The sequence below is a fragment of the Coccinella septempunctata genome, chromosome 9 (genome assembly GCF_907165205.1).
Source record: "Coccinella septempunctata chromosome 9, icCocSept1.1, whole genome shotgun sequence".
Classification (NCBI taxonomy): domain Eukaryota; kingdom Metazoa; phylum Arthropoda; class Insecta; order Coleoptera; family Coccinellidae; genus Coccinella; species Coccinella septempunctata.
In genome coordinates this window covers 958,246-973,676 of record NC_058197.1, presented here as the reverse complement: position 1 = coordinate 973,676, position 15,431 = coordinate 958,246, and the positions used below count along the sequence as shown (strand labels likewise).

Here is a 15,431-nt window from a genome sequence, read left to right as displayed (position 1 = left end):
CGAACACTCTATTTATTCTTTGTGAGAGTCCATTGACGAACGGGAATCTGAAATATCTAACGCACCCAGCTTCTGCATCGCGCCGACGACCCTCCACCGCGACGAAAGAACTAATGCATCTATTGACAAAGTTGTTAGGGTAATTATTTTTCTTTAGAATGTTCTTGATAATTTTTATGTTAGAAGCTTGGAAAGAGTGATGGCTCAGTCTCATCATTCTATGTAGGAGGCCTCTAATGCTTGCTAATTTGTGACTGAGAGGGCTTGTCGAAAAATAATTTAATATTCTACCCGAACCGGTAGGTTTGAAGTACCAGTTCGTCACTAGAGTACCTGATCCAGTCCTATGTACCTCAGCATCAAGAAAGGAAAGTTTACAATTTCTCTCCCTCTCCAAAGTAAACTGAAGTTTCGGATGAAACTCGTTGAAACACTTCAGAACACTGTCAATATCTCTCTCGGGAACTGCCGCGAAAGAGTCATCCACATACAACCAGAAAAACGGGATGTCAAAAGGAAGCCTCGTCAACACCTCACCGATCAGCTCATCCATCACAAATCTAGCCAATACAGGACTCAATGGGTTCCCCATGGCACTACCATCCAACTGTGAATATATCGTCCCTCTGAATAGGAAGTAACTTGAATCGAAATAGAATTCTATCATTTCAAGAAAAAGTTTGCGAGGAATGTTTGTGTAAGCCGATATGAATGGCCACCGTTTTGATAAAATACTGACAACCAGATTCTTGGGAATGTTCGTGAACAAGGAGACCACGTCCAACGATACGAGTCTGTTGTTGACAGGTATTTGTTTACAACTCACTGAATTAACAAACTCAAATGAATTCTTAACTTCATACTTGAATGTTGTTGTCACTGGCGCTAAGATTTCGTGTAAAAAGACCGCCAAGTTATAACAGGGGGCATTAATGCAGCTTACAATGGGTCTCAAAGCGAAAGTGTCCTTGTGAGTTTTTCTTAGTCCATAAATCTTCGGCGGAACAGCATTGTGGATACTGATCATTTTACTCTTTGTTTTGTCTATGTATCCATCTTCAAGTAACCTCTTGGCGAAACCATTCACTCGTTCTTGATATTTCTTGGTTGGGTCTTTATCCATTGGCTTATATGTATTTCGGTCTGCAAGCATTTCCAACATTTTATCCTCATATTCTTTCACGAACATTATCACCGTTGAATTACCCTTGTCTGATCTCCCCACTAAAATGTCATCATGGAGTCTGAGAAAATGTTTAGTCTCGTTCACCTCTTTCATCAGTCTCCTCTCGGATTTCAGGTTTACATGTTGTCTACAAAAATTGGTTAAGATGTTAGTGGTAAAGGCTCTTATTCTATTTTTCTCAGTTTCGTCATTCTGGCAGTTGTGAATACAATATTCTAGATCTTTTATGATGCTGTGGATTGGAATTTCTGAGTTCGACAAGGGAAGGCCAAACTGTGGCCCCAACGATAAAACTCTCTGGACTGGCCCGGGTAATACAGTCTGTGTATAGTTATGTATGAAGCCATTCCCATCTGCAACAAGTACGTCCGCTGTATTCCTCAATAGGTCTTCGATCTTCCTGATATTTCCCCTCTTAATACGTTCAAATTCTACATTGAATTTGGTCTCAATGGCTTTCAGAGTGTTCACAAATATACTCTCAGGCAAGAGAAGCTTCAGTTGACCCCTCTGCAATCGTGTGGAGCTTAGGAGTTGTCTATATTTCCACTCAGTTATATCAATCTCAATATTTAAAGCCGATTTCTTAAGTTTGTTCAAGATCTTATCAACATTTTCCTTGAATGGGTGTTTCTCAGTCTGTAAAGGTAGTAAACACCCAATATTGTTGGTTATATGCTTGGGGAACACCGTTTTGTATCTGCACTGTAGTAAGAAAATGCGTCTGTTCTTCACTGCAGCCAACTTCATAGTGTCATTGAACAACTTCTTCAGTAGGTGGTGTGCCTCACTGCCGTATGTGTGTTTGATGTTAGCGAAAAAACCCATTATAGAACAGATGAAGTAGTAAAATCGTATTCCTCAATAATAATAAGTCAAATTGAAATCGTAGGTTTAGGAATCCTCAGGAAAAGAAAACATCTAATTTTCTCAAAGAGCAACGTTTCGCAACTTTATTGTTGCTTTATCAAGCTCTGAAACACACAAAAAAAGGCAGAAATAAGATGAAGGGCAAAAATTCACAAGCCATGTGCCTACCTAGACAAAGATGATGTTTTTAAAATTCCTTCATTGTCAAACATACGCTGCACGGTAAACAATGCAGGTGGACAGCGACACACTCCCTCTGTCGTCAAACCGGGTACTGACAATCATATGGTTCAATTAGTTGAATAAAAACAACATTTTCTTTACGCAGAAGTCATTGAAAATTCGACGGAGGAAGCGGCGCCCCCAGCTGGATGTTTCAAATGTATAAACGACGTACAATTAAAAATGACATACAATAAAATAGAACAATTACATACACAGAAATTTAAAATCTAAAATGAGGTTCAAGATGTAAAACAACTTCTCTGGCGAGAGTACATATTTAAAATATTACTGTAAATTACGCTAAGGTTGGCACAATCCGTCCTCAGGTTCACAGTATTGGCCATATATATCTGGATCTTCTCCCCTACGTTCCTTCTGAACCAATTCTGCTCTCTATCTAAAACGGTTGCTTCGTCGAATTTAAATGAGTGATCAGTCTCAAAATGATGCGCCGCCAAAGCTGTTTTATTGGGCTTGTCTTGATTGTGATTTTTACAGTCATTCCTATATTGATTAATTCGAGATTTGAAGTATTGTTTGGTTTGACCAATGTAACATTTTCCACAAGAACAAGGAATGCTGTAAATTAAATTCGAGAGGGAGTTCAATGGGGTCGGATCTTTAAGACGGGTGTACAAACATCTGGTGGACTTCACATTATAAAAGGCCAGTCTAGTACTGTTGTCGAACACTCTATTTATTCTTTGTGAGAGTCCATTGACGAACGGGAATCTGAAATATCTAACGCACCCAGCTTCTGCATCGCGCCGACGACCCTCCACCGCGACGAAAGAACTAATGCATCTATTGACAAAGTTGTTAGGGTAATTATTTTTCTTTAGAATGTTCTTGATAATTTTTATGTTAGAAGCTTGGAAAGAGTGATAGCTCAGTCTCATCATTCTATGTAGGAGGCCTCTAATGCTTGCTAATTTGTGACTGAGAGGGCTTGTCGAAAAATAATTTAATATTCTACCCGAACCGGTAGGTTTGAAGTACCAGTTCGTCACTAGAGTACCTGATCCAGTCCTATGTACCTCAGCATCAAGAAAGGAAAGTTTACAATTTCTCTCCCTCTCCAAAGTAAACTGAAGTTTCGGATGAAACTCGTTGAAACACTTCAGAACACTGTCAATATCTCTCTCGGGAACTGCCGCGAAAGAGTCATCCACATACAACCAGAAAAACGGGATGTCAAAAGGAAGGAATCTTTGTCTAGGTAGGCACATAGCTTGTGAATTTTTACCCTTCATCTTATTTCTGCCTTTTTTTGTGTGTTTCAGAGCTTGATAAAGCAACAATAAAGTTGCGAAACGTTGCTCTTTGAGAAAATTAGATGTTTTCTTTTCCTGAGGATTCCTAAACCTACGATTTCAATTTGACTTATTATTATTGAGGAATACGATTTTACTACTTCATCTGTTATATAATGGGTTTTTTCGCTAACATCAAACACACATACGGCAGTGAGGCACACCACCTACTGAAGAAGTTGTTCAATGACACTATGAAGTTGGCTGCAGTGAAGAACAGACGCATTTTTTTACTACAGTGCAGATACAAAACGGTGTTCCCCAAGCATATAACCAACAATATTGGGTGTTTACTACCTTTACAGACTGAGAAACACCCATTCAAGAAAAATGTTGATAAGATCTTGAACAAACTTAAGAAATCGGCTTTAAATATTGAGATTGATATAACTGAGTGGAAATATAGACAACTCCTAAGCTCCACACGATTGCAGAGGGGTCAACTGAAGCTTCTCTTGCCTGAGAGTATATTTGTGAACACTCTGAAAGCCATTGAGACCAAATTCAATGTAGAATTTGAACGTATTAAGAGGGGAAATATCAGGAAGATCGGAGACCTATTGAGGAATACAGCGGACGTACTTGTTGCAGATGGGAATGGCTTCATACATAACTATACACAGACTGTATTACCCGGGCCAGTCCAGAGAGTTTTATCGTTGGGGAGACAGTTTGGCCTTCCCTTGTCGAACTCAGAAATTCCAATCCACAGCATCATAAAAGATCTAGAATATTGTATTCACAACTGCCAGAATGACGAAACTGAGAAAAATAGAATAAGAGCCTTTACCACTAACATCTTAACCAATTTTTGTAGACAACATGTAAACCTGAAATCCGAGAGGAGACTGATGAAAGAGGTGAACGAGACTAAACATTTTCTCAGACTCCATGATGACATTTTAGTGGGGAGATCAGACAAGGGTAATTCAACGGTGATAATGTTCGTGAAAGAATATGAGGATAAAATGTTGGAAATGCTTGCAGACCGAAATACATATAAGCCAATGGATAAAGACCCAACCAAGAAATATCAAGAACGAGTGAATGGTTTCGCCAAGAGGTTACTTGAAGATGGATACATAGACAAAACAAAGAGTAAAATGATCAGTATCCACAATGCTGTTCCGCCGAAGATTTATGGACTAAGAAAAACTCACAAGGACACTTTCGCTTTGAGACCCATTGTAAGCTGCATTAATGCCCCCTGTTATAACTTGGCGGTCTTTTTACACGAAATCTTAGCGCCAGTGACAACAACATTCAAGTATGAAGTTAAGAATTCATTTGAGTTTGTTAATTCAGTGAGTTGTAAACAAATACCTGTCAACAACAGACTCGTATCGTTGGACGTGGTCTCCTTGTTCACGAACATTCCCAAGAATCTGGTTGTCAGTATTTTATCAAAACGGTGGCCATTCATATCGGCTTACACAAACATTCCTCGCAAACTTTTTCTTGAAATGATAGAATTCTATTTCGATTCAAGTTACTTCCTATTCAGAGGGACGATATATTCACAGTTGGATGGTAGTGCCATGGGGAACCCATTGAGTCCTGTATTGGCTAGATTTGTGATGGATGAGCTGATCGGTGAGGTGTTGACGAGGCTTCCTTTTGACATCCCGTTTTTCTGGTTGTATGTGGATGACTCTTTCGCGGCAGTTCCCGAGAGAGATATTGACAGTGTTCTGAAGTGTTTCAACGAGTTTCATCCGAAACTTCAGTTTACTTTGGAGAGGGAGAGAAATTGTAAACTTTCCTTTCTTGATGCTGAGGTACATAGGACTGGATCAGGTACTCTAGTGACGAACTGGTACTTCAAACCTACCGGTTCGGGTAGAATATTAAATTATTTTTCGACAAGCCCTCTCAGTCACAAATTAGCAAGCATTAGAGGCCTCCTACATAGAATGATGAGACTGAGCCATCACTCTTTCCAAGCTTCTAACATAAAAATTATCAAGAACATTCTAAAGAAAAATAATTACCCTAACAACTTTGTCAATAGATGCATTAGTTCTTTCGTCGCGGTGGAGGGTCGTCGGCGCGATGCAGAAGCTGGGTGCGTTAGATATTTCAGATTCCCGTTCGTCAATGGACTCTCACAAAGAATAAATAGAGTGTTCGACAACAGTACTAGACTGGCCTTTTATAATGTGAAGTCCACCAGATGTTTGTACACCCGTCTTAAAGATCCGACCCCATTGAACTCCCTCTCGAATTTAATTTACAGCATTCCTTGTTCTTGTGGAAAATGTTACATTGGTCAAACCAAACAATACTTCAAATCTCGAATTAATCAACATAGGAATGACTGTAAAAATCACAATCAAGACAAGCCCAATAAAACAGCTTTGGCGGCGCATCATTTTGAGACTGGTCACTCATTTAAATTCGACGAAGCAACCGTTTTAGATAGAGAGCAGAATTGGTTCAGAAGGAACGTAGGGGAGATGATCCAGATATATATGGCTAATACTGTGAACCTGAGGACGGATTGTGCCAACCTTAGCGTAATTTACAGTAATATTTTAAATATGTACTCTCGCCAGAGAAGTTGTTTTACATCGTGAACCTCATTTTAGATTTTAAATTTCTGTATATATAATTGTTCTATTTTATTGTTTGTCATTTTTAATTGTACGTCGTTTATACATTTGAAACATCCAGCTGGGGGCGCCGCTTCCTCCGTCGAATTTTCGATGACTTCTGCGTAAAGAAAATGTTGTTTTTATTCAACTAATTGAACCATATGATTGTCAGTACCCGGTTTGACGACGGAGGGAGTGTGTCGCTGTCCACCTGCATTGTTTACCGTGCAGCGTATGTTTGACAATGAAGGAATTTTAAAAACATCATCTTTGTCTAGGTAGGCACATAGCTTGTGAATTTTTGCCCTTCATCTTATTTCTGCCTTTTTTTGTGTGTTTCAGAGCTTGATAAAGCAACAATAAAGTTGCGAAACGTTGCTCTTTGAGAAAATTAGATGTTTTCTTTTCCTGAGGATTCCTAAACCTACGATTTCAATTTGACTTATTCTCAATATAATTCTCAACGTAATTTTGAATTTTCTCATTGTGAGTTTGTTCGATTGGTAAAGAATAATTTAGATCTGCTTTTATTATTTGCATAGGTGTTAATTCTAGGCTGGAATGATTTGAATTATTATAACTTAATAAGGCTTGTGCCAATTTACTTTGGAATGTGGAGTTTTTTGATTAATTTATCTAACTTTTCGGTTGCCCTCTTTTGATTTTTCTCCAAGTGTTTCGTTATATCATTTAAATTCTCAATATAATTCTCAACGTAATTTTGAATTTTCTCATTGTGAGTTTGTTCGATTGGTAAAGAATAATTTAGATCTGCTCTTATTATTTGCATAGGCGTTAATTCTAGGCTGGAATGATTTGAATTATTATAACTTAATAAGGCTTGTGCCAATTTACTTTGGAATGTGGAGTTTTTGGATTAATTTATCTAACTTTTCGGTTGCCCTCTTGTGATTTTTCTCCAAGTGTTTCGTTATATCATTTAAATTCTCAATATAATTCTCAACGTAATTTTGAATTTTCTCATTGTGAGTTTGTTCGATTGGTAAAGAATAATTTAGATCTGCTTTTATTATTTGCATAGGTGTTAATTCTAGGCTGGAATGATTTGAATTATTATAACTTAATAAGGCTTTTGCCAATTTACTTTGGAATGTGGAGTTTTTTGATTAATTTATCTAACTTTTCGGTTGCCCTCTTTTGATTTTTCTCCAAGTGTTTCGTTATATCATTTAAATTCTCAATATAATTCTCAACGTAATTTTGAATTTTCTCATTGTGAGTTTGTTCGATTGGTAAAGAATAATTTAGATCTGCTCTTATTATTTGCATAGGCGTTAATTCTAGGCTGAAATGATTTGAATTATTATAACTTAATAAGGCTTGTGCCAATTTACTTTGGAATGTGGAGTTTTTGGATTAATTTATCTAACTTTTCGGTTGCCATCTTTTGATTTTTCTCCAAGTGTTTCGTTATATCATTTAAATTCTCAATATAATTCTCAACGTAATTTTGAATTTTCTCATTGTGAGTTTGTTCGATTGGTAAAGAATAATTTAGATCTGCTTTTATTATTTGCATAGGCGTTAATTCTAGGCTGGAATGATTTGAATTATTATAACTTAATAAGGCTTGTGCCAATTTATTTTGGAATGTGGAGTTTTTGGATTCAATAGTTTGTTCGATCAGGGTTGAATGGAATCTTTCTACTAAAGCATTTGAATTAGGATTATAATTAGTAATATAATGAATTTCTATTTGATGGACTCTGCAAAAATCTTGTACTACGCTATTTTTAAATTCAAGTCCATTGTCACAAGTTATTTTTATAGGAATGCCATAATGACTGAAAAATATTATTAATTTATCTACAATTTCTGTTCCCGTTTTCTGAAGTAAAGGGTAACACTGACCCAACCTTGAAAATGAGTCTACAATGCTCAAACAATAATTTTGTTCAAATCTTATAGTATCACAATAAATGTGTGTGAAAGGTTTTGATCCTATCGGGTTTGGTTTAAACTGTAATTCAATGGGTGTTCTTTCGTACTTATTCTTTTGACAAATTTCACATGCATTAATATAATTTTGAACATCTTTATTCATATTCGGCCAATAATACTTTTTTCTCAAACTTATTAAATTTTCTCTTAAGCCACGATGAATAGTCTTGGTTTCATGATATTGTTGAATTCTCAAAAGTTGTTCTTCTTTATCTTCTATATCTTCTAGCAAAATATTTGAAATTTTGAAATTGAGGGTTTTATAATCGAATTTATTCTGTAAAATGTTTATAAAAGGTTTTTCTAATTCCTGAGACGCAAAATATATTGTGTATGACTTTTTAGGTTGTACGAATTCTTTAATAAACTGAAAAATATCTTTATCAATTGAATTAATGGAAACTCTAAATCTGAGTTTATCTCCAAATAATTTAATTTTCGTAACATTAAAATTCGATGCTGTTTTGAATATAATTTGTTACGGATAGGCATTTACGCTTCTTTCAGTGTATGGAATTTCTAAAATGGGGTTTTCAATACCACTATGAACTGTGACATCGCTGTGTATAATAACGTTTCCTGTTTTTAATTCACTTAAATCTTCATTATCTGAAACTGGTAATTCCTCATTAGGGTTAGTTAAAAGATCAACACATTCGTCTAGTTCATCATCTGATATGTGATTAGTCAAAGAAATTCGTCATTTTCGATTCCATTAAACTCTTCACTATATTCATTTTTTGTTCTTGAGAGATAATAAATAACTACATTGATTTTTGATTCGTTGAAAATATACTTGATCATATTGAAAATGCATGACCATTCCAATCTATCTAAACCACTTGCTAATCGCAGTAATGCTAAATATTTGTCATTATTATATTCGCACAATTCTTTAAGCTTGATTGAACATTCAAAAACATTTTCATAATTAGGTTTATTAAAATAAAATTCTTTCGTTATTAAATAATAAATATTCTTATTTTCTTTTCTAATAAACGCGACTTCACCAATACCCTTATTTTGTAACTTTAATTCATCTACATTTCCGTATTTATTTTTAAAAATTGACGCGATTCCTTTACTCATTTCTAGATCTCTAGATACACAGTGTGCAAATGAATACTTTTTTGGAGCTTCAAATAAATTACCTTCTTTTTCTTTAACATTATTTGGTTCAGGAATATTATTATTTTCATTTAATTTTTAGAAGTTTTCATACGTTTTCTCATTGTCAGATTTCCATATAATTCTACTCAATGAATCGGCATTATTCATGGATCCTTTTCTATACTTGATTTCATAATCGTATTCTTCTAACTTGATTCTCCAGCGCATTAATCTTGAATTCGATTCTTTTAACGAAAATAGCCAAATTAATGGTTTATGATCTGTATATATCGTGAATTTCCTTCCGTAGAGATATGGTCGAAAATGTTTACATGACCAAACAATTGATAATAATTCTTTTTCTATTGTGCTATATCGAGTTTCAGCGGGATTTAGAGTACGACTTGCGTAGGCGATCGGAAGATCATCAGGTGGTTCTCCTTGAGATAAAACTGAACCTATCGCAAAACCTGAAGCATCAGTTGTCAAAACAAAGGGCGCATTAAAATCGGGATATCGGAGAATTGGGTGATTCAATAAATTATTTTTGCATAATTCAAAGGATTCAATGTAATCAGAATTATCAATATTAATTTTTGCATTCTTCTTCAAACACATTGTCAATGGCTTAGTAATTTTTGCAAAATTGGGAATGAATTTTCTGTAGTATCCTATAAGACCAAGGAAAGATTTAATTTCCTTCTGTGTTTTAGGAATAGGATAATTTTGAATAGCTTCTAATTTATTTGGATTTGGTTTGATTCCTTCAGGGGTAATCACATGACCAAGAAATTCAATTTCTGTTTTGAAGAAATGACATTTATCTAACTGAATTTTCAGATTTTCTGATGCAAGTGTTTCTAAAATATTATGGATATCAGCTGAATGCTGTTCAATAGTTTCTGGAAATATAATTATATCATCCATATAAATATAGCATATCTTTCCAATAAAATTTTTCAAAACTTCGTTCATTAATCTCTGAAAAGTTGCGGGCGCATTCTTAAGTCCGAAAGGCATTCTTAAAAACTCATAATGTCCGTTTTCGACAGTAAAAGCAGTTTTTCTAATCGAATTTTCATCCAACTCTATCTGATGAAATCCGGATGCTAAATCTAAGGTTGTGAAATATTTTTTGTTACCGAGTTTGTCTAGGATAGAGTCAATTTGTGGTAATGGATACTTATCGTCAATAGTTTTTTCATTTAACTTTCTATAATCTATGGCCATACGCCATTTAGTTTTTCCGGATAAGTCCTGTTTTTTAGGAACAATTACTACGGGAAATGACCAAGGAGATATACTTGGTCTGATTATTTTCTTTTCTTATAAATCTTCAATTTGGTTTTTCACCTCTTCACGATGAATCTCTGGATAACGATAAATTTTACAGTGAACTGGATTTTCATCAATCGTTCTAATTCTATGTTTAATTTTACTTGAAAAATTCAATGGTTGACCCGGCAATTGAAGGACTTTATCATTGGTTTGAAAGATTTTAATAAGTTGACTTTTTATTTTGGGTTCTAAGTGACTCAAATCTATAGAAATTCTTGTTGGATTTTGACAAACTTGTTGATATTTAAAAGGGATTTGACAAAAATCATTTTCTAAAACCATATTTTTGAAATCAATTCTCAAATCGTATTTATTGAGAAAATCTGCTCCTATTAGACCATCATAATTTTTATGAAATTTGTAAAGAACAAAGGGATGACAATCATTCATTTTCAATTCGGAAAATAAAGGCAATAAAACTTTTTCATTTGACGTTTGAGATCTGAAACATGCAGTAAGAGTGGTATCTTCTCTAAAAATATTTTCTTTAAAATTATTATAAGCGAATTTTGGATCAATTAGACAAACTGAACATCCACTATCAATCAATAATTTACACTTGGGATATTCTAATTCTACATAGGGTAATTGATTATGATATTCTAACGTTTGGTTTAAGTCAACGCGAGTTTTTCGGCTGATTGACGAAAATTTTGATTGGGTTGCATCTTTGACGTAGAAGGTTTTGATTGACTATAAAAATTCTCTTTTCGCTTTTCTTCTTCAGCGTGAGTTAATTCTTCGAATGTAAAATTCGGAATATTTTCATTACGATGATTATTAACATTTGGATGATTTTCATTGATGATTATTATAGAAGTTTCTTTGTGGATTAACATTATATTGCGTGGAATAATTGGCTCGTTTTTGCGGGTAGTTTCTAGTCTGTATAGACATTTTTTCAGGCGGACTATTATTTCTATAATTAGGGTTAGGCTTGAAAAAAAAAAAATCCTGGCCATTGGGGTGAAGTACCAACCAGGCGCGTCCTTCTGCTAATGATTACAAACGAAGCTGAGGACTGTGGGACTATAAGTTGGCTCGTAGTCTTAAAAACACTACTGGTAGCCTTCCAAAATCCCATCGCGGACCAACTTCTCCTGCCCAGCTGTAGTGTCGTGGCTAAGGGCCTGCACAGGATTAACGGCGCCAACTTAACCGGACAGTCAAGGACTGGCGGCAGTTGACAAACCATGCAAACTTGTTTGCGGGGGATCTTGCCTTAATTGGCCGGAAGCCAAGCTTCCGGCAGCGGAAGCACTTAGATTCAAAGCAGGCAGAGGTTGTCCGCAAGGAGGTGTACTATCACCCCTTCTCTGGTCACTTCTGGTTGATGATCTAATTGCAATTATCAGCTCGCTTGACGTATATGTTCAGGCTTACGCTGACGACATAGTTGTTTTACTGGCGGGTAATGACGATGTAATCATCTCAGATGCTCTTCAGGAAACACTAACAGTAATTCAGGGCTGGTGTGATGGGGAGCAGTTAGGTGTGAACCCCTCCAAGACCCTGATTGTCCCCTTTACCAGGAGAAGGAAATTTCAAATCTTTCCTCCAACTCTCTACGGTAAGACCATTCCACTCGTAGAGGAGGCCAAATATCTAGGCATTACCCTGGATAGGAAGCTTCTATGGAACTCCCATGTGGAAAAAGTCGTCCACAAAGCCAGGCACTCCCTATGGGCCTGCCAAAGGATTTGTGGAAGGACATGGGGGATAGCGCCGAAGCAGCTCCGCTGGCTATACGTCACGGTGATCAGACCATTGATCACCTATGGCTGTGTCGCCTGGTGGTCCTGCACTGAACGCGTTCTAACCCAAAACAAACTTTCCAAACTCCAAAGAACGGCTTGCCTCATGATTTCGGGGGCATTCCGCTCTACTCCAACTTCGTCCATGGAGATGCTATTAGACCTCCCTCCGCTTCACATTTTTGTCCAGGGAGAGGCAAGACTAGCAACCCACAGGCTCCACCACCTTACCGTAAACGAGCCTGACAAACTCACTTTCGTGCCCAGTCGTCTGTCGGCCCAACTGGAGGCTGACGAGGTGATGGGCATGAGAACGGATCAAATAATCACAAGAACCAGCACCGAAGGAACATTCGTTTCTCTGATTCCAAGCAGAGACGAATGGCTCCATCACAGGGATTTCTATTTACAAGGACCTTGCTGGTTTACTGATGGCTCCAGAACCAGTCAGGGATCTGGAGCCGGAGTCTACAGCCGTAGACCGCTGACCAAACTCAGTGCTAGTCTGGGAAAGTCGGCGACAGCTTTTCAGGCAGAAATCTTTGCCATTGATCTGTGCGCAGGCCATTTACTTGACAGTGGCTAGGCGGGCAGATCAATAAAAATCCTTACGGATAGTCAAGCTGCGATCAAATCTCTCGCGGCAGACAAATGCAACTCGGCACAGGTATTTGAATGCAGATCTAAACTCACCAAATTGGGAAGTTCAAACAGACTGCAACTGATTTGGATACCTGGACACTCTGGCTTCAGTGGCAACGATGTATCGAATGCTCTGGCCAGGGAAGGCGCGACATCAACGCTTATTGGCCCGGAACCCAGTATAGGAATTCCCAATTCCTTAATCAGGGACCGAAACAACAGCTGGATAAGGCAAAAGGTCATGGAGCACTGGCGCAACCGTCCTGGATTGCGTCACTCGCATAGGGCTATTTCAGTGCCTCCCAGCCCATACACCAGTCGCTGGCTAGAATTTTCTAGAACTAATCTGAGATCCATAATAGCGGTTTTTATAGGACACTGCAGACTCAGAGCCCACCTCAAAAAACTCAGCATCGTCAATGACCCACTCTGCAGACTCTGCTTAGAGGAAGACGAAACAATTGAGCATATCCTCTGTGACTGCCCGGCGGCAGACAGGGTCAGACTCGGAGTTTTCTGCTCTCCGAAGATGATCCTAGAGGAACTCAAGAATCACTCCCCCTCCGACATCATCTCCTTTTTGGGTAGGATGGGACTAGAGGGAGAGATTTAGCTCTTTGAGCATGTTTGTGTGCTACAATAGACCGTTGGTCGCGGTGGCAGGTTTGGGTTAGTCCGTCCAACACAACCAGCAATCAGTAATCAGTAGGCTTGAAAACATTAATATTTTGATTTCGTTGTGGATTTGATCTTTCGAAAGTTTCACGATATGAAGGATAATGAGTTTTCACTGGCCGCTGTTGAATCTGAATCGGCTGAGACGGAAAATTATGCTGATTATTATTAAATCTATTAAAATTATTTCTCGGCTGATGATTGAATGAATAATTATTTCGGTACGTCGACTGATTATTGAATGCTTTATTCGACGGTTGCATATTCTTGGTGCGACGGCTCTTATCTAATAATTCATATTGTGCTATATTGCACAGATAATCCTTCACGGCATTGACCGTTTCGTCGAAAGAAAGTGCTGTAACGTGCGTTTCTCGGAGAAGCCTTTAATCTCGAGCGCCAGCTATTCTTTTCAATAGGAAGAATAGCAAACCTACCAGGGTAGCTGCTAGCCAGAGACAGAGCTCGATGTTGTCTAAGGCGGTAGCGACAACGAAGAAGTCAAAATCGAACTATGTAAAAGTTTATTCACACCTTCGGAAACTAATTACATGTACAAGGGAGATATGTGTGATATAAAATGTGAGTGATTCTATCAGTGAAAATACATTCGGGAAATCTTATCCGGTCACGAGCACTTTATGAAATTTGTACCGGGTGTAGTGAAAAATTAACGGTTCAATAAAAATGCGCCAACCAGAACTGACGAATGCTAAGGACTTGCTATACGGTATCGGTGTGTAGTTGTATTTCTCCGGGAATGAAACACAATAAGGGCGGATCTGTTCGAGACTTTTATTCGCTGCCCCAAGGGTTATAGCACACCATGATTGACAGCGAAGAAAATGTCTATTTTTAACGCAACTACGGGATTTCACTGACTACGTGCGGTATCTCTTATTCTCTGCCCCAAGGGTTATAGCACACCATGATTGACAGAAAAGAAGAGATTTCGGATTTAACACTTATGACGCGGAACGCGGACAGGGGGTTGACGGAACTTTCCCTTCAGTACCCCAAGGGCTAGGGCGGACCTGTTCGAGACTTTTATTCGCTGCCCCAAGGGTTATAGCACACCATGATTGACAGCGAAGAAAATGTCTATTTTTAACGCAACTACGGGATTTCACTGACTACGTGCGGTATCTCTTATTCTCTGCCCCAAGGGTTATAGCACACCATGATTGACAGAAAAGAAGAGATTTCGGATTTAACACTCATGACGCGGAACGCGGACAGGGTAAAGAACGATAAAATACAACAGGAAACGATACAGTACAGCAGTGTCAAAGGTAAAGAAGTAACGGCGTAGGTCTAACAAAGAAACTGAACGGTACAGACGGGGACCTACCTCCTTTGTTTCAAGCACTCGAAACTCAAAGGATTTAAAAGAAAAACTAAAAAATTAACTCTAAGCACTGATGTAAATAACACAAAATGATTATTCTTCAACGGCGAAAGAATAGGGAAAATCAACTGAATTTATAACCGAAGTTAGAAACCACGTTAGAAAGCGAAAAAATACTCAAGCGAAAGGAAAGCACTGAAGTAAAATTCAAAAGTGACCGTCGCGGGGGGAAAATTTGCTTTTATAGGCCTATCCCCTCCCACGGTAAAAATCTGAAAATTCCAGAATACGACAAGACTGAAAAAAACGTCGTCAGCTCCGGTTTATCGCATATCAACAGATGAAAAACGTTGAAATCTTCAGCGGCATGTAAGAAAAACAACGTGAAATACAGATAAGCGGTTTTTTACATTT

At 37.6% G+C, this 15,431-nt stretch overlaps 2 protein-coding genes across 2 annotated transcripts; one reads left to right on the top strand and one right to left on the bottom strand.

Moving 5' to 3' along the window:
* Positions 1 to 596: 596 nt before the first annotated feature.
* Positions 597 to 2,014, bottom strand: LOC123320591. Its single transcript, XM_044907945.1, has 2 exons — positions 827 to 2,014; positions 597 to 641 (listed from the first exon to the last, which is right to left on the bottom strand). The coding sequence occupies exons 1-2, from the start codon at positions 2,012 to 2,014 to the stop codon at positions 597 to 599; spliced, it is 1,233 nt and encodes a 410-aa protein (XP_044763880.1).
* A 1,696-nt stretch (positions 2,015 to 3,710) lies between these two features.
* Positions 3,711 to 5,128, top strand: LOC123320590. The gene is made up of 2 exons (XM_044907944.1): positions 3,711 to 4,898; positions 5,084 to 5,128. The coding sequence occupies exons 1-2, from the start codon at positions 3,711 to 3,713 to the stop codon at positions 5,126 to 5,128; spliced, it is 1,233 nt and encodes a 410-aa protein (XP_044763879.1).
* Positions 5,129 to 15,431: the final 10,303 nt, after the last annotated feature.